At 37.8% G+C, this 24,484-nt stretch overlaps 1 protein-coding gene across 5 annotated transcripts in view; it reads left to right on the top strand.

Moving 5' to 3' along the window:
- Positions 1-1,101: 1,101 nt before the first annotated feature.
- The window catches only part of slc10a7 (solute carrier family 10 member 7), a 187,179-nt gene continuing 163,796 nt past the window's right edge, over positions 1,102-24,484 (top strand). For 4 of the 5 annotated variants that reach the window (XR_007955873.1, XM_052010338.1, XM_052010340.1 and 1 more), the window contains exons 1-4: positions 1,102-2,248; positions 4,255-4,337; positions 6,726-6,862; positions 9,114-9,189. Coding sequence is in view for 4 of the 5 variants with exons in the window: in XM_052010338.1 (XP_051866298.1) it covers positions 2,149-2,248; positions 4,255-4,337; positions 6,726-6,862; positions 9,114-9,189 (396 nt within the window). In the remaining variant the exon portion in view is untranslated. Of the gene's footprint in view, positions 2,249-4,254; positions 4,338-6,725; positions 6,863-9,113; positions 9,190-24,484 lie in introns of those variants that run through there. The other variant, XM_052010342.1, reaches the window with a different exon arrangement.

Below are 24,484 nucleotides of genomic sequence, written 5' to 3'. Positions count from 1 at the left end.
AATTGCTGAAATGGTACTGCAATAATGTCTATTCTTTTGCACTTAATGGCAGTCTTCGTAAATTAAGCGTGTGGATTCTGGTTAAAAAGGTATTTAATTCTCCTGTAGCCTATAGTTGTTTAGTCTTATAGACTTTACTGAAAGTAATTTAAATCTAAATGTTTGGTGAAATTTAAGATTAGAGAGTTTTGTGGAAGGCATCTGTAATTCACCGAAACTTATCATGAAGGCTGACAAACCATCTTGAAGATTATCAGTTCCATTCTGCCAACCAATAAAATTGAATGCAATTAACCTGGTCATGTGTGGCAGGCAATGAAAAACAAAAAAAAAGTGGCTATTTAGTTGTGAACATCTAATTTGATTGCCTTAGTCTGGTCTGGCTTTAGTGCATTTGTACTGAGACTTAACCTTCTATCCAAGCACTTGTTTTATAACTGAGTAACATGTTAAGTCTCACCACCTTCTCACAACAAATTAAGGCAGATAATAAATATAGCTTTGTCAGTAACATTCACTCACTGAGAGCAAGGATCTACATTTTAGATATAACACTTCCATAATCTCCCACCAAACTGAACCCAGTTTTCCAAGCATTTGGTCTTTATAATCTTCCAATCTTACTTTTAAATAGTTATTGATAAAAATCTGTTTTTCTCCCCCAAGCATTTATTAACCAAGCAGTAACCATGAAAGTGGCGATCCTTGTGTTATCCTAAGAGAAAATAGCTACTTTTTTCTCTTGAATGAATTTGTTTACTCAAGCTTGTTATTTTTGCAATCTCAGTTTAAATACCCTGTTTACATTTTGCACTTCTCACTTTAAATTCCTGCATAATGCAGGTCTTGGAATTTCTCCCAGCAATAAAAATAATTCCAGTATTTTTAATCTTTCACTTAGTGAAGACATTCCTAAATCCTAGAATCATACAATCTTTTCTCCGAACCTGCTTCATGAACAAATACTATTTTCCAATAAATAAAAGGGTTCTACAGCATTGAGGATTAGCTGTTATTTGAACCTTTTTTATTTTAAATTAAAAAGTCAATTATATAAAAAAGTCACAAAATAACATGGCATCACATTTTCCCCAACTTTATTTATTTTAAATTAAAATGATGCACAAAGTGAATGGAAGTGGCACTAAGAAATGTGAGTTAATTTTGCAAACTCACGTCGGCATCAAACACTTTCAAATAAAGCATAACGCAATGAAATGCACAATATATTTCCACTCTTGGCCTCAGTCCAAGTCTCTGCACAACATTCTTCTCCGTTTCATTTCCTAAACCATTCATCCTATATTAACGAAACGGTCAAAAAGGAATTGCAGGATCTTCCATGATACAAGACATAACTATTGCCAAAGGCACAATTTCATGCACATAGTTTGCAGTTAACGGTGGAGACCTTCCGTCCACCTGTCCGGGCTGCATGACACATTGGTTGAGAAGCCAGCCTCTACAATATTCATTCATTTCCCTCTCCATGTCATCCGCAGTTTTTAGGTTTGAAAAATATTTTGATATTATACATTACTAAAAACCATTTTTATAACAAGTTACAGATAAGTAACTCCAATATACCCAACTCAACATGCGCTTAAATGGAACCAAAAAAAATGTTTTGGATTTACATTAAAAATTAGGCATGCAACGCGATGCATGGCGCCCACGCACGACAGGTACGCATATTGCACTGCTCGAATGCTATCTTAAAATTTTAAACACCCGATAAATAAGCACAGATTCCTGAGAAGCAGCATTAATCAGCTTGCACTGAACTTGCATCGCTTTCCCGCAGCCTCCCGGTGCCTACAGTGCGGCTGCGCGGGGTCTCGCGCGTCCTGGGCCTCTCTATGAATCACGGCCGTTGGGGTCGTCCGTTCAAAAGCAGGTCCACGGCGAACGATCGCGGCCCGGCACCTCGCATCTGACACTTATGTCAGGCTTTCGCTGCCAGCTGAGGCACCGGCCATCCTCTAGAAAAATGTTATTGCCTCCTCCACCCTGGTGTCGCTCCTCCCCCGTCCCGCCTCCCGACGGTGAAACCGGAATTGGGTTGTGGCGGGCGGGCGGTGGAGGCGGAGGCGCAGCGAGACGTGCACACGTCGAGGGGACAGAGCGGCGCTGCTCGCTTGTCTGGAGATGGGGCTGTTCGAGCGTGTGAGGAGGCAGTGGTTCCTGGTAGGCATCGTGCTGGTGATCACCTTCGCGAAGCTGCAACCTTCGGTGGGGATGCATGGAGGTGAGTCTCAATGGTCGGGTGTGTACGGCAGGAGCAGACCTGGTGACTGAGCTGTCCATGGGCAGAACATGAACAGGCCCGTATGTATGGAAATCATTCGGGGGAGTAACTTACTCTCGCATGCAAGCCTGGACCGCTTCTGATGCCCAGGGAGCGTAGAGACAGGGATAGGGAGCGTTGCTGGATTTGCCTCCTTGTACACCCGACACTATATACATTACAGACCTTGCGCATGACACACTTCAAAGTCACTTCCTTGTTTGCTAACACTATGATAGATTGGTGCTTTAAAGCATGAATCTGAAAGGTATATCTAATCGCAGTGTGCTATTCCATTATGGGGGTATTTATATTTTTACTGCTTTGCAAGGGATGAAGATTAACTTTTAAATCTAGCTCTGAATATTTTCAGCATCACTCCTATTTGGTGCAGTAGGCGGATCGTTGTTAAAATATATTTATATAGCACGTTTCTCTGGACACCCCAAACCACTTTGCTGTCAATTAAATACCTCGAAATGTGGCTATGGTGTCAGCCATTGGCCAAAGCAAACTTACAAACTACCCATGACAATAGCCAGTTTTATTTTAACGTGTTGTTGGTTGGAGGATGATTATTTTTCTGAGACTCTGGAGCTAACTTCTTTATCCTTTGAAATGGTGGCAGAGGGTCTAAAAGAAGTCTTGGTTTAAATGTCTCATACGGAAGATTGCAGCTCTTCCTCAGCAATATTAAAACGTCAGCTTAAATATTTTGTATGGTGACTCTGGAGTGCAGCTTGCATGCAACCGTCCAACTCGGAGAATGCCACTAATGGGTTTGTGGATGATACAGTAAAACAAGGGAAACGGCTGCTTAACTAGTGACTGAAACTTTTTTTATACTTTTTAAAATTACATGCTATTTATACTGCTTAATATGTATTGCTGCATGCTAAAGAAAATTTATCACATTGATAGTGATTTGATTGCATACTTGTATTGATTTCATAATTCAAGTTATAATTATTGAAATACTATTAGAATTTTTTCCCATCTTATTGGGGAATTATTTTGCGCTGCTGATTTCTATGTTGGATGTATTTTCACTTTATGCACTTTCTCTTGGATGAAATTATGGCCAGAATAAGCAACAGTGGGTTTCCTGGTATGTTAATCAGATAATGGCTTAGTAAAAGTATTGTAATCAGCAAAATAACGAGCCCTAATAAACTCCTAATCTTTCAATATTTCTGTTTAGAATTTTGAGTATACTGCTTTACATCTGATTATCTTTAATATCTGTTGTTTAAAAATGAAATCAAAGTAGTACCACTCTTTTGATAAGGTGTTAAACTGTGGCCTAACCACTTGTTCAGTTGGATGTTTTTTAAAAAAAATCATTGCACTGTTGTAAAATAATTTCTTTATCTTGGCCAATGCCAATCCCCTTCTGGGACAATGTTATTAAGAATGGGTCATTTAATTTTTCACTTATAGAAATATATTATAGATTTGATGAACAAATTATTAAATATTCCCAAATTGAAATTTAGTTGACTTTAGCTGAATAGAGACTGCACAGCAGATAATGTTAATATTAAAGCCAATAAACTGACCAAATAGAAAATAAGATTAAGCATTTTTTTACTGTTGAAGATAACCAATGTTTCATTTCAATATTTTGCTTAAACTGTGTATTTTATGCTGTATTTCAATATAGTATAAAATGTAAAAATCTTGTAAACCTAGTCCTTTTACCTTTTATAGATTTGGAAATAATGCCATCTAAAACCAAAATGTATCTATTCTTTGCCTGGAAACCTTAACACTTAAAAAATTAGCTCTTTTCTAATTAAGTTCTTATTTTATTGTCTTTTTTTAAGAGGAAAAAAAGTTAATGGAATCACTTATCATTAGAAAATGGTCAATACTTTTCAAAATATGTTTTGGGTTAATGTTTATCTGCAGATGTCACCAATGTAAAAAGTAATCTCTAAAATGGCTATTTTACTTTTTTTTAATAGGACCCTTGAAACCAGAAATTACGATAACTTATATTGCAGTTTCAACTATATTTTTTAACAGTGGGCTTTCATTAAAGACTGAGGTAAGGCTTTATGTTTCACACCTAATGCATTCAAAGCATGGCTTTGCAGAATATTGAAAAACAAACAAAATATTGCCAACAAATTTCTAGCTATATGTAGGCCTGTGTTTCTTTGTCAATGAGTTGTGTCATATGTAAGCCAAAAGGTAATTATAATTTTGTCTATTACATGCAGCTGGTTAGCTGAATCCAGAATATTAGAATGTGAATATATCAAAAGCTGAATGCTGGAAACTTCTGGCAGTACTCAGCAGTTGTACGCTAGAGATGTGATAAATTGCATTTTTTAGTTCCAATGAAAATTTCTTCTCACTCCTTTTCTCTTGCTGCAGAATTGCTGCATAACTTGTTGGTAGCATTTTCTTGTTTTTTATATTCATTTGCATTTTTTTGACTCATTTTAATATCTAGTTTACTACCTTGAAATATTAGGAACAAATTACAGGAATATTTTAAAAAAAAATTATGAAGCCTACTTTCTGCTGAGCTGCATCTTTTCAAAGTTATGTTCGAGTAATGGTTTTATAAAATTTTTTTGTTTGCTATAAGAAAGATTTAATTTTCTTCTGTCCACGATCCTTGAATGAGTTGTGGCATATGTGTATGTTTCAGTCAGGAAGCCATAGCTTAAGTATCAATCTAAACACTTTTCAGAGTTCTGTCTTTTGAATAAACATTAAATTGAGTCTACGTATAATGCTTTGGTTAGACAGTAATGATTTTGTAGAGCAACGTGGAGAAAGGTAGAAGGGTCCTTTTGGTGTGGCAATCTTTATACTTTAACCAGCATCACTAAATCACATTATATAGTTATGTTTGATTGCTGTTTGTGATGCCTTTCTCTGAGCCAAATGCATTATAGTGATATGACATTTAAAAAGCTATTTCATTGGATATGATTATACAATGAAAACTTAGTTTTTTCCCTACCCATTTATTGTGGTTTTTTAAAAAAAATTTTCTACAGTATATGGACTCTACTCAAGCTGCCAGGAGATGCATGAAGAAAGCTTTGGGTTACTTTTGTTTCTTAATTGGCTGTCCCCTCCCCATAGACAAATGCTTGACTTGTGTTCATTTGTCCTCATTGAAGATTCTTTGGTGAAATGCCATTATCAGATTAAAGAAACATGGGTTACTTGTAGACAAAAACAAACAGTTGACGTCAGCAGCAGTGCCCAGGAGATCTGTGCCGTAACCTTGTAGGTGAGAAGTTCCCACTTTAGAAAGAGTTGTTTGTTTTCTGGCAAGGCAGCCCCAATGTCCATTTCGCATGATATCTACACACACTGAATAAAGACTTTTGTTTTATATTACATCCCCTCTCTGCTCTACCTTGCTAGTTCGGAAACCTAAATTGTTGTTCTCTGGCAATCTGGCAGCTCCCAAGCAACCAGAGTATTTCTTCCTTGGTACATTTCAACATGCATAAAAAAAATCATTACAAGGAGTTGAGAAGTGTCCTATTTTGGTATTTTCTTAGCAATAAGTGAACAGTGCAATCTGGATTGTATTATAAATTGGGGGAAGAAACGAGTAGTTAGAAATCTTTTAAATAACTGGAAAATTTTTTTAGATTTAAATGACTGTTCATTGTGTAAGAATACAGTTAACATGTATATCTGGGAATTGCTGAGTGATTGATGTCAGCACATCTGTCATTACTTTCTGTCTGTCAAAGGACTTGCATGGAGTCCAATGGCAGAGCCTGTCTTGCTTGGATTTTCCAGCAGCATGCTGGAGAATTCATTTCGCCACACCTAAACCAGCCAGACCTGGTATTCTGCAGTCACAGTTGTGCTGTGTGGACATTCAACACTAAATCTGTGTGCAGCTTGATCCCAGAACTAACAATGAGCTAAAAATAGTCTGCTTTAGTTGGTGCAAGAGGAACTTGAGCCTCAATATAAACAAAGAATTAAAATTAATTTCACTTTGAGGATATTTTCTGGATCTTCACATTCATCTTTTAAAACCATTATACAAATGATGGCACCTCAGCAGTGGAGCAATACTTTCGACCAGCCTGCGACTTGTGCCCATGGATGTTTGACTTGGAAGTGAACATACGGTCACTGAGCCAAGAATGACATATTGTTTATTATTGTATTTGGCTGAAGACTAGATTAAATGTATGCAGAAATTGTTGGTGATACTACCCTGATAGATTTTTTTTAGTAGTATTCTGAGCTTTTATACCTATGATCTAATAGATTTTGGACATCAAGTATTCTAACCAGAAGAGAGAGAAGATAATTTGAAGTTTTTTTTTCAGTAAATACTCTGAGGTTTGTTTGGAAAATAAATATTTTAAATTCAAGGAAGTATTGTGCTCTTGTGTAAACTTTTTTCATATTTTGTTCAACTTTTTTTTCTCTTGTATTTCAGGAGCTGACTAATGCTCTGATGCATGTCAAACTCCACATGTTTGTACAGACCTTTACACTTGCATTTTTCCCGACTGCTATTTGGTTTTTTCTTAAATTATTAGCTCTGACGTCTATAAACCCATGGCTTTTAAAAGGGTAAGGCTTCTACTTCTAACTTTGCTTTTAATATGTTTCAGTATTTGATCTTTTTAATATTTTTAGGAAGTATCCATTTGTTAAATATGATGACATTGTCTAATGCAGAAGACTTTGGGTTAGAATGATTGCTACTTTGTAAAGTTTGCATCTACGTGATTTGAATTTTCACAGCAAATTAACATCCAGTATTTCCCACCTGAGCTCCTCAACAAAGGATGAATGAAAAAAATATTGACAAAAGAAATATTGAACGTCTTCCAATTAGGCTTGGAACCCGTTAATGGCAGTTTAATCTTGGGTGTTAAATTATTTGGTTAGAGTCAATAAACTTATTTTCTTTGGAGGAAAAAAATGTACTGGACTCTTTAGTACAATGCTGTTTCAGTTGGAGTTATTGAGAAATACCAACCTGAGCACCACCCCACTCCCCCAGGGGACTAACCAATGTATTTAAAACAGACTTGGCATTATATATGTATCTGTCTCCAGCATTTGGAGATTTCTGAAGTTACTCATTCAGGTTTAACCTGCACAAGAGTCACATTTTTATTGGACTCTGATTAATTCATATGAAAAAAAATACAAAATACTGCTTATTACTTCACAAAGGGATAGTCTTTCCATTAGAAATTCAAGGTGACTAATAACTCGGGGAAGAGCTATATTCAGGTTACGGCAGGGTACAGTTCCTGTGAATTGATTGTAACCTGAACAGTTTGCAAGTTGAAAATGCAGCTGTGAACCGAATTCCCAGGCGGCGGAAGATGCTTGCAGCCCCACAGCAGCCAGCAAATCCATGCTGTCAGTCTCCCAAACACTCGTTCATGTGTATTGGCTGTATATAAGTCGGGTGTTTGTAGGCTGGCGAGGACCTGTACATAGAGACACATGCGATTACAGCTGTGTAAATGAGCATTATCCTTAGTGCAAAGAAAGAAATGCAATTACTGAGAAAGATCAACTGCATGGTTGTTGATCCAGCTCAAATAGTCTACTCTGGCCTGTTAATCCTATCTAATTTATCGGTAGTGAAGGTCTGAAAGGTTGCTAGAAAATCCTGGACTTCAGAAAAATCAAGCCCCATCAAATTGTTGGGAAATTAAATATTTCATAAAATCTATATGGACCCTGTGGCACAATTTTACAATGATGTTTATCAATAGAATAAGTGGTCATTTGTCTTGGTCTCGTGACTTCTCTATGCCAAATTTCACCATTTCCAACATCTAAGAGATGGTCACTTTTGGTACTCTTAAATGGTGTAATAGTTGTAGAAGGATTGCTACTGTGCAAACTAGGTTTTATGTTTATCCTAAGGGCATGAAACTTATCCTTGGGCTGAATGATTTCAAAAAGGCCATTCAGAGCATGCATCACGAAGCGACGTTCTTGTGCAATAGAACACTGCTTTCAATTGAAACTCTTGTATATAGAAGTGCAAATGCATTGGCTGGCCCCTATTGATACCCCATTACAATTATTCCCACTTTTTTTATGTGCATTCACTAATACAGTAATCAAATGAACATGAGCCTGTTTTACATTTTGATTAAAAATGTTGCTGATTTTAGAAATCAAAATTAATTCTGGAAAATGCAGATTATGGACATCTTAGGAGAAAGGTAGTTTGGTATGATCCTTCAATGGATCTTGATTTTGAATAGATGAATAGGAATTATAGGAATACACGTTTGGAAGTGCTTCCATAATTTCCATTTGCCTCTTTTTACTTTCAAATTGAAAAATTATGGACAGATTTTAGAACTAATTTTCTAAACTTCAAACTTAACATTAAATACACAAACATTTTGAACTGTAAAAGTGATTGCTTGTGCAGGATGGAGTACGGCACCGATCAACCTTGTGTTGTGATCTACTCATTGTTAAAGTTTTGCCAGGTGTTTTTTCATTGCTGTCTGTTGTTAAATTTGATCATAAATTTTCAACTTCATCTTCCTTCCTAAAGTTTCAAGATAGGGTATTCATTAAATGTGGTAACAGATAATGTATTTAAAATATAAGGAAGATGTTTCATTCTGTATAGGTTTAAAACATTAAACTATGTTTGATGATTACTAAATATATGCTTGACCAATGTCACTGATGAATAATCTCCTATTGGAATTAATTGAGAATGCATATGAAATTCATTTGCACCCATCAAAGGGCTAAGAGGTTTGTGCAAGTCAATATCTTTTGCCTTTGGAAAATACTACTCTTCTAACTGTGTTTTGGGCTTCTGTTTCAGTTTGCAGACTGTTGGCTGTATGCCACCTCCAGTGTCATCTGCTGTAATCCTAACCAAAGCAGTTGGTGGAAATGAGGTAGGTATGACTTATCTTTGGGTCATTAGCAATATATTGGAGATCATTTTCTGAGAAGTGATGATAATTCATTTGAAAATTTTCTGATTTAATTTGTCTTTATAGTAAATTTATAATGTAGGATTCATTTTACTTGTGCTTTTTGAAGTGGTCTATAATAAGATAATATGGTACCAGCAGAAGAAAGGAACCTAGCACTGATTTCACTCTGCCACCTATGTAACTATTAAATCAGTTCCTCTTGTTTCAGTCCATTTCAAAATATCTCCACTTTTCTGACTTGTAGGAAATGCCTACAAGCATAATTTTAAAAATAAGTATCCATTTAGTTGAATTGTAGTCTCACTGATAAGTCCAGCAAAACTCTAGCCTGAAGCAAACGTTTGGACACCCTGCATGGTCAGTACTTAGTAACACCCCCTTTGGCAAGTATCACAGCTTGTAAATGCTTTCTGTAGCCAGCTAAGAGTCAATTCTTGTGAAAGTGGTGATAAGACATCTTCTGGTGGATGTGAATAGACTGTTGTGGGGTAGGGAGCTCTAGAATTTAGACCCAGCAACAAATAAAGAATTATGTTATATTACCTACAGTGGCATGCAAAAGTTTGGGCACCCTGGTCAAAATTTCTATTACTGTGAATAGCTAGGCAAGTAAAAGATGACCTGATTTCCAAAAGGCATAAAGTTAAAGGTGACACATTTCTTTAATATTTTAAGCAAGATTACTTTTTTATTTCCATCTTTTACAGTTTCAAAATAACAAAAGGAAAAGGGCCTGAAGCAAAAGTTTGGGCACCCTGCATGGTCAGTACTTAGTAACACCCCCTTTGGCAAGTATCACAGCTTGTAAATGCTTTCTGTAGCCAGCTAAGAGTCGTTCAATTCTTGTTTGAGGGATTTTCGCCTATTCTTCCTTGCAAAAGGCTTCTAGTTCTCTGAGATTCTTGGGCTGTCTTGCAAGCACTGCTCTTTTGAGGTCTATCCACTGATTTTTCGATGATGTTTAGGTCATGGGACTGTGAGAGCCATGGAAAAACCTTCGGCTTGTGCCTCTTGAGGTAGTCCATTGTGGATTTTGAGGTGTGTTTAGGATCGTTATCCTGTTGTAGAAGTGATCCTCTTTTCATCTTCAGCTTTTTTACAGATGGCGTGATGTTTGCTTCCAGAATTTGCTGGTATTTAATTGAATTGATTCTTCCCTCTACCAGTGAAATGTTCCCCGTGCCACTGGCTGCAACACAAGCCTAAAGCATGATTGATCCACCCCCATGCTTAACAGTTGGAGAGGTGTTCTTTTCATGAAATTCTGCACCCTTTTTTCTCCAAACATACCCTTTGCTCATTGTGGCCAAAATGTTCTGTTTTAACTTCATCAGTCCTCAGGACTTGTTTCCAAAATGCATCAGGCTTGTTTAGATGTTCCTTTGCAAACTTCTGACGCTGAATTTTGTGGTGAGGACGCAGGAGAGTTTGGAGAAAAAAGGGTGTAGAATTTCATGAAAAGAACACCTCTCCAACTGTTAAGCAAGGGGGTGGATCGATCATGCTTTGGGCTTGTGTTGCAGCCAGTGGCAAGGGGAACATTTCACTGGTAGAGGGAAGAATCAATTCAATTAAATACCAGCAAATTCTGGAAGCAAACATTACACTGTCTGTTTTTTTTAAACAAAAAATGCTGAAGATGAAAAGAGGATGGCTTCTACAACAGGATAACGATCCTAAACACACCTCAAAATCCACAATGGACTATCTTGAGGCACAAGCGGAAGGTTTTGCCATGGCCCTCACAGTCCCATGACCTAAATATCATTGAAAATCTGTGGACAGACCTCAAGAGCAGTGCATGCAAGACGGCCCAAGAATCTTACAGAACTAGAAGCCTTTTGCAAGGAAGAATGGGTGAAAATCCCCCAAACAAGAATTGAAAGACTCTTAGCTGGCTACAGAAAGCATTTACAAGCTGTGATACTTGCCAAAGGGGGTGTTACTAAGTACTGACCATGCAGGGTGCCCAAACTTTTGCTTCAGGCCCTTTTCCTTTTTGTTATCTTGAAGCTGTAAAAGATGGAAATAAAAAAGTAATCTTGCTTAAAATATTAAAGGAATGTGTCATCTTTAACTTTATGCCTTTTGGAAATCAGGTCATCTTTTACTCGCTTAGCTATTCACAGTAACAGAAATTTTGACCGGGATGCCCAAACTTTTGCATGCCACTGTATATATGTGACTGCAAGAGGCTTCTGGAAGTATTGGCATTCCCAAACATTTGCTGTCCTTGTCCTCCTTGGTGGCATAGGTCACTGGTTTAGGAGCTGGTATTGGAATAAGCTAGGCAAGCAACTGTAGTTTATTTTGTAGATGGTACACACTGCCATCACATTGTACTGGTGATGGATGTGGATATTTAGGGTAGTGGATGGGGTGCTGATCGAGTGGCTGGCTTTGTCCTAGACAATGTTGAGCTTCTTGAATGCTGCTGTTACACTTATCCAGGCATGTAGATGGTATTCTATTACACCTGATACATGCATGATATAAAGAGACGAGTCATTCACTTTAGGATGACTTGTACTTCTACCCACAATATTTGCGTGACTGGTCAGTTGAGTTTCAGCACAATGATGAAAATCAGGATATTGATGGTGGGGCACTTGACAGCGTTAATGCTGTTGAATATTGAGAGTTAGTAGTCAGATTCTCTCTTGTTGGAGATGGTCGTTTCTTGGCATTTGTGTGGTACAAATGTTGCTTGCCATTTATCAACTCATGCTTGGATGTTGCTTGGGTCTTGCTGCACACAGGCATTGACTGCATAATTTTCTGATGAGTCGTTAATGAAATTTAACATTGTCAAATCGCCAGCAAATGCTCCCACTTATGGGGGGATTTGCCCTGCTTTTTATGGACACATAATTGGGCAGTTTTCCTCTTTTGGATATGCAGATGTTGCTACTACATTGTAATAACTTGGCTGGAAGCACAGCCAATTCTAGAACACGTCTTCCTACTGCAGCCAGGATGTTGTCTGGTTCCATTGCCTTTACTTTATCTGCTGTTTTTTTTAACAATGAATTGAATTCACTAAAGACTGGCTTCTATAACAATGGAGATTAGGGAAGGAAATCCATTTGTATTTTCTTCATCTGTGAACACAAAACAACTTTTTCGGGTTATGCCATCTAAGGGAACACTCAGCCAAGCTAAAACTGACTCCTGTCAGATGTGAGAAGTGTGGTTAATTTTTCCTTTGTGACTTTCAGAATTTCTGTTTGTTGTCAATTTTGGTAGAACTCTTTTTGTTTGGGCTTAGTTCAGCTAACTTGTCAGAGATCAGACTTGATACTAATTACAAAAGGTGCTTGAACAATTACTGATGAACATTGCCATCTCCAAACCAGTATAAATTGAATAATTGTCATTTAAAACTGGATGTGCTCCAGTTTCTTCATACCCAAAGCTTATCTTTATGCATGTACTTGCTCTAAAGTACAAGTGCAATGAATGATTTTGTGAAAACTTTATTTAATTCTATATTGTCAGCCTTGCAAATGTTAGGCACACATCCATACACACAAAAAATAGAGATTTGCTAAATTGTAGAGTATCCATTAAAAAAAGGAGTAAAACCCCAGTGTAGATTTAAGTTCCCAAGGGTTCTTTTTTTAATTGAGGGATTGAACTGCAGTGAAATCCAAAACCTCCAAGTGCAAGTTGAAAAGAAAACGAGAGAAATTTGTGATCTGTAGGGTTAAAGGATGAGGATAATTGAAGCAAAGAGTAGATCTCAGTAGAGGAAAGAGTAGGTCTGATTAGAGACCAAAATGGTAGTCTGCATATGGAGATGGGTGATATCTGTAAAGACCTGAATGGGATAGGGTGATGATATAGGCATTGACTTTAAGGTGGAAGAATATGAAACACCAGAAATAATGGGTGTAAAGAAGGAGATAATATGTCTAGAGTCTTAAGAACTAGGTAAATTATCAAGACTGGATAAAATGTATTATGGATTTTTAAAGAAGAATGGGATGAAATAACACTTTTATGAATATCATTTTCTAGTTCTCTTTTGCTATAGGTTTGAGGATTGGAAGACTGACCATCATTTAAAAGGGAAGAAAAGTATAAATTAAGTGACTCCAGGCCAATCTGCCTGATGTATATGAGCAACTTGTTGGAAAAAATTCTAGGGACATAAATCTGCATGTAGAGAAGAGAAGGTACTTGAGGGCTATCATCATGAATTTGCTATGGGAAGTTCATGTCTGACTCAATTGAGGTGGTAGCTAGGGAAGGAGATTTCAAAACGTTAGTGCATTAAATGTGATATACACTCTGTCCCTTTTTCTGCTGATTTGCAGTTTGCAGATCTTCATATTTGAAATCTTTTCAACAAAGCTGAGCCACACCAATGGATTTGAAATGCCTCCAGAATGGTGGGAATGCATACAGCTTTTTTATATGCTTATCAATAACAACCAAAAAAAGTTAATGCCTTTGATAGAGATCAGTTTCCAGGCTATTTGTGTCAAGTGGCTCCAGGCTGTGTAACCTTGCAGCTGCTGTTCTAATAGAGAGTGGTCTTTGTTTACACAGCTGCAGCTTCTGATTTCAAAACTGATCACTTCTGTTTATTCTGGGGTATGTATTGTACGCAGGAGAGGGTATCTGTGGTAGTCATGCTTATTGTTATCTGTGGGAATTCTGTGTCCCTATTTTTTTTGTCCATAACAAAGACTGAATATACATGGATTTTATCAAGGCATTTGTCGGTCTTGCATGATAAATTAATTAAGAAAGTAAAAATGCCCACACTCCTCATCCCCCATGGGATTTCCCTAAGGGAAAGTGGCAAGCTGGATTCAAAAGTGGCTTTGTGCAAGAAAGCAAAGGATAATGGCTGGAAAATAAATCTGGGGAATTAAGAATGGAAAAGAAGGAAATGATAAATGAATTAAACAATCATTTTGCATCAGTCATCACTATGGTATGCAATTAACATCCCAGAAATGGCTGTAAGTCAGGAAAGGGAAGGAAAAGAAGAGCTCGAGGAAAATTGCAATCATCAGAGTGTGGTGCTGTGCAAATTGTTGGAGTTGTGGGCTGGCAAGTCTCTGGGTTTAATTTTCCAAAGTTCTCTAGATTAGGGGAAAGTTCCTGTTAGATTGGAAAATAGCCCAGAAAATAATAAAAGAAAATATTATCTAAATGGTAATGTATTACAGAGCCCTGAAATGCAGAGGGATCTGGATGTCCTACTGCATGATTTGCCAAAGGCTGGCATGTAGGTACTGCAAGTAACTAAGAAACCTAACAAAAATTTATAGTTTACTGTAAGGGGAATTGAATACAAAAGTAGGGAAGCAATGCCTTGTATGTATATGGCATTAATGAGATCACACCTGGAGTACCGTGTACAGCACTGGTCTCCTTATTTAAGGGATATTGAAAACAGTCTAGCGAGGGTTTACTAAACTAATACCTGGGATAGATGGGTTGTCTTGTGAGGAGAGATTGGAAAGGCCAGGCTTATATCTGCTGGAGTTTAGAAGAATGAAAGATGTTTTGAGTGTAACATTTAAGATTGAGCTGCCTTGACAGGGTGGATGTGGAAAAGATGCTTCCTTTTGTGGGAGAATCTAGAACTTGGGGTCACCATTACTCTTTTTAAGGAAAGAGGTCTCAGATGAGGTTAAATATTTTCTCTCTGGTTGAAAGTCTATGGAATGCTTTTCCTCAAAGGGTGGTGGAAGCAGATTCTTTTGAATATTTATAAGACTGAGGTAGAAATATTTCTTGATAAACTAAAGGTGAAAGGTCACTGAGTGGGCATAAAGGTGGAGTTGAGATTATAGTCAGATTGGCCATGATTTTATTAATATTGTAATTTGTATAATTTGTGGGAAGAGAGTTTTGGAGATTGGAGGGCTGTGTGTAGTGGGGTTCTGCAGACTCAATATTGGGTCCTTAGCTTCTGGTGGTGTATACAAATGATCGGACTCAATTGTAAGGACCACAGCAAAGAAGTTTGTTGATTGAAGCCAAAGTCGCTGATAGTGGAATCTTGACTAGAGGAAGATATCAGTTCAAAATAGGAAATCAAATTCAACCCATTGCATTTAAAGGGTGAATCAGGCAAGGGAATGCACATGTAGACAATTGCAGGGATATTGAAGGCATGTCAAAAGATTTCCAAAGTTAAGAAGACATATAGTTTTAATAGCTAAGAAAACTGAGTATTTACCTTTTATTGCCTGAGGCATCGATGTCATGCTACAACTGTGGAAAACACTGGCAGGCCACATATGGAATACTGGGTATGGTTCAGGTCCCCACACAGCAGGAAGGACCAGAGGGTACAACAGAGATCTATGAGAATACTGCCAGGGCCAAAAAAAAGATAGTTATGAGGAGAGGACCCATAATGTGAGGGGCAATTGTTCTGCTTTAAGCTTAATCTGCTATTTATATTTGAGTTCATTAATTGAAACTACCATCCAGTGTAAGCAGGATGGTTTGGTATTGAGATTAGAAACCACATGATAGGGATGCATTTCCAAAAATAAAGCAATACTGTAAGGAAACTTACTTATCCCTGTCTTGAATGTTTTACCATTTCTTCAACTTGAATAGTGAGCATGATAAGACCATCAAAAATGAAGGTTCCTATTCTTATTAAAAGTTAGCCCCTTTGCTTGCCAGCTTTCCCTCACCTCGTTATACTGGCCACCTCGCCTCTACCTTCCAGTCCAGATGAAGGTCTCAACGCAACATTGAATGCCCATTTCCCTCCTTGCTGACTCACTGAGTTCCTCCAGCAGTTTGTTTTTAGCACCATGTTACCTGATACTGTTAATGGTACTCTACTCTCAGTTACCAACCTCCCATTCACATGTGCTGTCATCATCCTTGTTATAGTTCCTTGATTCCCTGTATTCTTGCAAGCTATTGCTCTGTCTCCAGCTTTGCTTTGCTTTGCTTTCCTCTCCAAAATCTTTGAACATGTCCTCTTCCAGAAGATTTGGGGGGCGGGCAGGGGAATGGTTGCATCCATACTGTCAATTGCCAATGCTTTTAGATCTCTCATTCCTTCCTTTCTGTCCCTTCTTGGTCCTTGATAATGTCGTTTAGGGTCAAACTTTGTTTAATAAATGTCTTGTGAAGTTACTTCATATGTTTTACAATGCATATTTTTGTAGGAAAACAGCCATCTTATCTGAAACCTCATTCTCGTACTCACCTGTTCCACGTGCTTGGTACTAAATGTTTGCAAATTAGATTTTTTTTTTAAATTTATGGTCAAGCATTTGTTATCATGAAGGCATATATGTTTGGAAAAAGATATTATTGCCCATGTTCATGCATAAATGGAAAATTATATTGCCAAGGATATCAGTTCTGGGGATTAAAATGCAGTAGCTAGGAATTCATTGTGCCTAATTCAAGCAAAAATACTTGATTACACTTTCAACAATACCTTTTTATTACATTTTCTTCACATTATGAAAGATCAGCAATTTGGATTAATGTTACAGGCAGAAGAGGCAAGGGCATCTATATTTCTCACCCAAAAAGGGTATCAGTCAAGTATTTCTAGGTCAGCTGTAGCTAAAAGTTGTAACCTACAACCCACAATGAACCTCGTATGCAACCTAATAACAGCAAACATTGATACACCAGTCTCACATTTTTCTGTTTTCCACAGCAACTGTCCATTAGATTCTCGGTGACATTGCCACTGTAAGGCCTCACATCCATCAGTGTGATTTAAAAGCACCTTTGAGGACTGAAGAACCTTCTGCAGCATTTATGGTACAGGCCTCATAATGTAACCACACCTTTCAATGGCAACTCTTTTCCTCCATTTCCACCTTCATCCCTGCCCCCACCCCACCGTGATGTTCAAATGAAATACAGAAAAGCTAGTCTTATCAAATTGTTGTAATTAGTATTTTGGAAGTTGGGGTTTTGCTTTATTTCTATGTATATTTTTTAATGTGGAAAATTAATATAAGCTGTCAAATGTGCCATCTTATTAAGATACCTTTTCATTCTGTGTTTTTAGCTGTAGTTTACATTTGTCTTTCTAAAACAAAAAGGGTGAGATGGTCAATTCACTACAACAATGTTTTGATTTTATTGTCTTCTACACTGTCATTGGTTTGCTTATCCTTCCATTTGGAAGATTTGTAGAGCCAGTGTTAGTTGTATCTTTTCTAGCGTCTGGAGGTGCCTACATTGGTAGTCAAGATCTCAGAAGCATATAGGAAAAGTTGGGGATCACTGCTGTTTCGTGGCAGGTCTGAGGTCTTGATTCTCAAACACATTGATTTTCCATCACCAATATCTACCTTTGTTTAGACTTTTGAAATGTGAGAAGTGGCCCTCATTTTCCAGGATCTTGCCATGAACCTTTATGGTTGGAGGATAGTGTTGCATGGTGGGGACAGGTTGGTAGGCAACCTTTATCTTGCGGGTGTTGAACGTAAGTCCTATCCTTTCTTGTAGGATGAAAATAAGAAGAGAGGAAATTGCTGTGGTTCTGGCCAAAATCTTGTAACATCTTTAGATTCAGTGGATATGTCAGGACTGGGAAATTGCAAATGTTACACCATTATTCAAAGAATGGTGCAGGGATAACCCAATAACCACAGATCGGTCAGTTTAAACCCAAGTGGTGAGGAAAGCTCTAGGAGGAATAATCAAGGACAGAATTGATGGTTATTTAGATAAGTGTTGATCAATTGTAGAGACCTATAGTGGGTTTGTTAAAAGAAAATTGTGTCTAACTTATTCCACTCATGTAGTGGAGAAGGTTAGAGGGAATATGATGTATATGGTTCTCCAAAATGTGTTCTGATAGAGTATCACACGATAGGATTCTATCAAGATTGAAGGGCATGGAATAAAAGGTCTCTAGCAGCATGGAGAGAAAATTGACTAGATAAAAGGGTTAGGCAGTGGTCAATTATGAAGGAAAGGAGTCAAATTGGCTAATGTAGGTGGTATCTTCCAATCTGCTGGAACTTCCAGAATCTAGTATCTCTGCAGCCAATTTTTTTTAAAACCCCTGGGATGCACACCATTGGGTTTAAAGGATTTTTATCTTTTACTCTGAATTTTTCTATTATATGTCTTAATTAATATTAATTGCTTTTGAATGGTCATTGACATCACATCTTTGTTTTCCCACTTTTTTGGTATGTTTAATCAGTGCTGTAGTGAAGTCAGATACAAAGTATGTGCATGTTGCCTCTACTATTTCTTTACTTATCATTTAAAGTTTATCCTGCCTTGGCTTACAGAGCACCCTCATTTATTTTTGTTATTTTCTTTCATCTTTATGACATTGTAGAAGCTCTCATCTTTTTCTTCATTACTTGCTAATTTACTAAAACATTATAATTTTTCCCTCTGTTAGATTTTTGATCAGCCACTGCTAGTTCCTTAAACTGTCCCAATCCTCAGGTTAAGTACACTTAACAATATCCTAAGTGTTCTTTAGTCTACCCTTAGCGCTTTGGGTAGCTAAGGATGGACCAGTTTTCCCATGGAGTTTTTTATTTCTCGATTTTTACTTTTGAGCATTATGTTTTAAATGCTTGCTATTGTTTATCTTATAACAATACAGGCCCTTCGGCCCCCCATGTTGTGCCGCCCTTCAGCACCTTCCAACTTCACCACCTACATTAGCCAGATAATCTCCATTCCTTCATAATTGACCACTGCCTAACCCAGTCAATGATTTTCATCAGCCTGCCCTAAAACAGTGGCAGTGACAGAAAAGCTACCACAAGAGAAAACATTCTGAAGATTTTGACTCTGGAAAAATATAATCATGCTCCTTAATAAAAGGAGGAGACAGGGAGTAGAGTCTTGAAGACCAGTCAATCTGAAGCAAGTTTAAAAAAAAATGTTGGAATCTATTATTGAAGTCATGGTAACAGGGCAAGTAGGAAATCAGGAAATCATTTTTTTCTTAGAGAAGGCACATGGAAATGCCCCATTTCCACCTGGCAGAAGATGCCTGCAGCCCCGCAGCAGCCGACAAATCCATCCCCATTCATCCTGCTGGTCTCCCAAATGCTCTGTTGTACGTATGGGGTGCCCATGAGTTGGGTGTTTGTAACCCAGGGAGAACCTGTAGACTACTTTGAATATAAAGTCTTCCTTAAGCCCTGCTATGAGGGCTATGGATCCACAAGTTAGATACATTTAGTGAGTGAGATTTCATGAGCAGCACTTCTGGTTCTCTCTTGCTTTGGCCCAGATGAGCCAGTGTTGAATCCATCATCCAAATGCAATAGTTCAATGAAATTTATTTTTCCTGAGATTATTGCTCAGCCTATATATTCATTTTATTGGTAAAAAATGTGATCATTGTTGACAATCAATTTAAAGTTGGACCAGTAGGTACCTATTATGCTGTTGGCTGGCATCAACAGGAGCAATTGCTTTTGGGAGATCCTATGACTCCCATTAATGATGAGATTATAAGTAAGCAGTCTGGTTTCTTCAGGGGTGCTTTCAGAACTGATTGACCTGGTGTACTGAATGAAGTTGTTTGGATTGGCTGATAGCAGCGCTTTACCCTTGTAAGGCAATGTATTTCCATCTATTAAAGTGTCCATTCATCACAGTATTATACCGGAGGTCCACCAATCTTGTTACATAATCCTTCCAGTTGAAACTTTTTACTACTGAAACTGGTACTTATAAATCATTGCTGCAAAATTTGAGTGCTGAGTGAATGACTAGGATAGTGGTTGCAGCAGAATGATCGATAACTTGGTCAGAATTCCTTGGGAACCCAGAAAGATTGCATACTTGTAAGGATTTTATTTTTATTGGTAACAAATGTCTTGGTTATGTGTAAGTTTGTCAATTATGGACATTACTAATTATAGGATTGCTGTACAGTGTGGCCAAAAAGTGTTCCTGATGGAGATTTTTGTTTTATTCAAGTAGTGTAATGGTTATTATTTGGATTGTATGATTGGGTGAAACATCTAACTATTAACATAACCCTAATAGTATATCTGAAATTACTTTCTCTCCTATGGAGAGTATTTTATTGTACAGCAGTGCTTGACCTACATGCTCCTGTTCTACCTCCTGGGGCTCGTTGTCAACTACCTCTTTAGGTAGCATGTTGTCTCCTGATTCTATTGCCTCAGGCATAGACTGGGGTATTATGAGAGCAAGAAAATGCAAGATGGAGCATGTAACAACAGTATTAGTATCTGTTTGGTAGAAAACATGGAAAACCAGAATGTAAATGGTATGTTGGTCTTCATTGCAAAAGTATTTGTAAACTAGGATGGATATTTCTTCAATTATGTAGAGCTCTGGTACAACCACACTTGGGATATTGTTTACAAGTATGGTCTCTCTCTCTCTCTCTCTCTCTCTCCCTAAGGAAGTGTGTACTTACAATAAAGAGAATGTACTGAAGGTTCACCAGATTGATTCTTGAGACAATGGCTGGTTGGATGGAGAGAGATTAATCAAACCAGATCTATACTTTTGAGTTTAGAAGAATAAAGGGACTTGATTGTGGCTATGTTTTCCCTGCCTGGGTTGTCTATAAGAATGCCTCAAATCATCATATTGAGTGGTTGGCCATTCAGGACATAGATTTTTAAAAAAATTTCACTGTAAGGGAAGTAGATGCTTGGAATTTTCTAAACAAGAGGGTTTTGGAGGCTCATTTGATTTGTACATTTAAGAAAGAAATTGATAGATTTATAGATAGCAAGTGGATAAAAGGATATAGGGTTAGTGCAGGAAGGTGTTGAGGTAAGGTGTCAGGCATGATCTTAATGGCAGGAGTTGCTTGCTCCTGCTTTTACTTGTGTTCATACCTCACACACAGATGAGTGGTCTTTGGAGGTCAGTTATCTGAGCCCCAGGACATCACTGCAGGATGTCCTCAGTGTAATGTCCTAAGCCCAACCATATTCATCTGTTTCTTCAATGATCTTCCTTTCAGCAAAAGGTCAGAAGTAGGAATGTTCAGTGATGTTCAATTCCAATAGGAATTCTTCAGAAAATGAAGCAACCCATATCTGTATGCAGCAAGATACAGACAACCTTCAGACGTGGGCTGAAAAGTGGCAAGTGACAGTTATATCACACACGTTTGACACAAAGGCCATCACCAGGAGGAAAAACTCGCACTTGACGTTTAATGTAACTACCTCGTTGAATCCCCCATCATCAACATCTTGGGTATCAGCATTGACCAGAAAATTAACTGGAGTAGCCACTTAAATGCCATGCCAGCAAAAAAAAACAGCTTAGAGAATGTCTCACTTCCTGACATATAAAAACCAATCTAATCTCTACAATACACAAATCAAGTGTGCAAAGGAATAATCTTCACTTGCCTGGCTGAGTCCCATTCCAACAATAGTCAAGAAGATCAACACCATCCAGGACAAAGCAGTTCAGTTGAATGGCACCCAATCCACCATCCTACACATTCACTCCCTCCACCATCAGTACACCTCTACAGCTGTAGTGCATAAAATCTACAAAAAGCACTCCGATAGCATCTGCCAAACCTGTGAGCTCTATCAGTAAGCACATGGGAACACTACCATTATTAAGTTCATCTTCAAGTTGCACGTCATCATGACATAGAAATGCATTGCCTTTCCTTCATTGTTTATGGATCTTTATTCTAGAACTCCCTTCTTGACAACAGAAGGACATAGAGGTTCACAGTAGCAACTTACTGCCAACAAAGATAATTAAAGATGGCAATAAATGTTGGCTTTGCCAACAATATCCATATGCTGTTTTAAAGAAAAATATTTAAAAAATATAAGGAATAAATACAGAATGGGAAAGGTGGATGCAGGCCATCATGGATCATATTTATTGTTCCTCTCAGTGAGTGGTTTATTAATTGTATGCAACATATCTTCAAGAATATGTCAGTAGTGTGTTTGTGATCCTGTGTAATTGATTGACTACTATAACAGCATTTTTCCTATTTTTAAAAAGTGCCATGATTGATCTGTGGAAATAGCGTAACTGAAAATGTCAACTCCGGTTGGTCCAGGATAACTAGTTTCTTCTGTTCTCCAGTAGTTATATGAGAAAATGATAATGAACAGTTTCATCTGATTTTTCTTGGTCCATTAATAAAATTCCTTCAGAAATGAGTTACTAGTGATATAAATGGAGAAGAAATGATGGCCCTTATAAAGCCATACAGCATAATAAGTAAAAAAAAGACAAAGGAGGAATATATAAGTGTACATACTCCAGCAAACTTACTTAAAATCTTTAATCTTTGGACAGCACATAGACCTCATTTTCTCCTGAAGTGGAAATGCCTCAAAGGAAATGAATGAATTAAATGTTTCACATCATTTTAATTGGCCTTCCTGCCTCATTTCTGCTGCACATGAGAATTTAACATTGAGGATAAAGTAACAATGAGCCCTGGTGTGAGATTATTAAAATACCATACACCAAGATGCAGTGGGCTCAATGGCCTGCAATATGCTCGGTAATGTGCTGCTGGCAGTAGCCGCTGACCTATAAAATAAAATCGCACTTGCCTTGTGTGGATCTTCCCAGGTCCGCTTGCTGAAAGGTGTCAGCTCCACGCTCAGCAGTGAAGCCCCATATTACATTGAACCTTTTTAGTGGATGGTGGGGAAGGTAGGTGGAACAAGCCTCAGCTGTGAAGATAAGGAGAAAGTTTTGGCTAATACACAGTCATTAACCAATGTGGAAATGGTCAAGGTACTGAATGTTTCTGACATTCAGAAACATGCAAAGGCATTCCAAAACTACTATAAATTAATTAGGTAACGTAAGATCTAGAATTGCCAACTGACTTAAAATACTTAAATAAACTGAAACATAAAACCACTGTCACATACTATAATTCCTTGCAGCAAAACTTCTCTGAAATCAGTGGAGGAAAACTTCTGGGTCTAACCTGGCACAGATTCTCTTTAGCATTTCCTCCAACATGCGTGCTGGAGAATTGCTGTGATTGGGCACAGTTTTCAGCTACAGAGCACAGATGGAAAATTGCTGATGGACAGCTGCCATCATGTTCAGGACTTCCACAAGTCCTGAACTTGTTGGCCATTACTTGGGGGAAATGCTAGTTGTTCTGCATGAAACTACAGCACTTCCCTGCTAGATTTAACCCATGATTTCAGTTAAAAAAAACTCAATGTACATTCCATTGTATCAAGCATCTCATCTTAATCATCTAAAGTGAAAATGGTTTAAACAATAATGTGTTAGTTGTTGGTGATGATAAAACAATTGTTCAAAGAAAATCTTCATTTAGCATTGAGGTTAAAGCAGTGCAAAAATCTATTTTTCCTTTCCAGATGTGGGTGGCAACTGCAAGATCATATTTACTACCCATCAAGTGGTCTTGAAAAACATTGGGTAATTGGTATCTTTGTGCTACTAAAGATAGTAAGGATCACATTGTACATTTATGTGTGCAGTGGTTCAAGGATCTCCTTGAAGCATTGTGGTTCTTGTACTGATAGTGACAATAAAGGAATTATGATATACATCCAAGTTAGGATTGTGCCCAAATTGGATGGGCCAGATATGGTATCTGGACCATTGTCAATCTATTTCTTCATTTATTTCTGAAATTGGTAGCAGTTGTTTGCTTCAGAAGACATTATGAGAGAAACAAGTAATTTGGACACTGGAGTCACATGGCAGCCAGAACACTGAGTGGTAAGCTTCTTTTCCAGAAGGATATTAGTGAACAAGCCAGGCTTGTTTGACTATTCAAAAGTCTTCACAGATATTTCTGTGACATATAATTTAATTTCACAACTTGTATTTGCAGAATTTGAATTCATTACTTTGTGGTAGTTATCACAGGCACTTCTAGAGTCATAGAGCAATACAACATGGATACAGGCTCTTCAGCTCAATGAATCCATGCTGACCATGGTGCCCTCCCAGCTAGTCCAAATTTCCTGTGTTTGGCCCATATCCCTCTTAAGCCCTGCCCCTCCATTTACCTATCCAAGTGCTTCTTAAATGACACTATTGTACCTGCCTCAACCACTTCTTCTGGCAGCTCATTCCATATCCTCACCACCCTGTGCATGGAAAAAAGTTGCCCCTCAGGTCCCCCCTCACCCTAAATCTGTGACCCCTAGTTTTCGACTTCCCTACCCTGGGGAAGAGACTGTTACCGTCCACCTTATCTATACCTCTCATAATTTTAAACATTTCTATGAGGTTGCCCTCATTCTCCTACGTTCCAAGGAATAAAGACCTAGCCTGG

The sequence above is a fragment of the Pristis pectinata genome, chromosome 2, assembly GCF_009764475.1.
Source record: "Pristis pectinata isolate sPriPec2 chromosome 2, sPriPec2.1.pri, whole genome shotgun sequence".
NCBI lineage: Eukaryota > Metazoa > Chordata > Chondrichthyes > Rhinopristiformes > Pristidae > Pristis > Pristis pectinata.
Note: the sequence above shows the minus strand (reverse complement) of the source record. Positions and strands in the feature narration are given on the sequence as shown.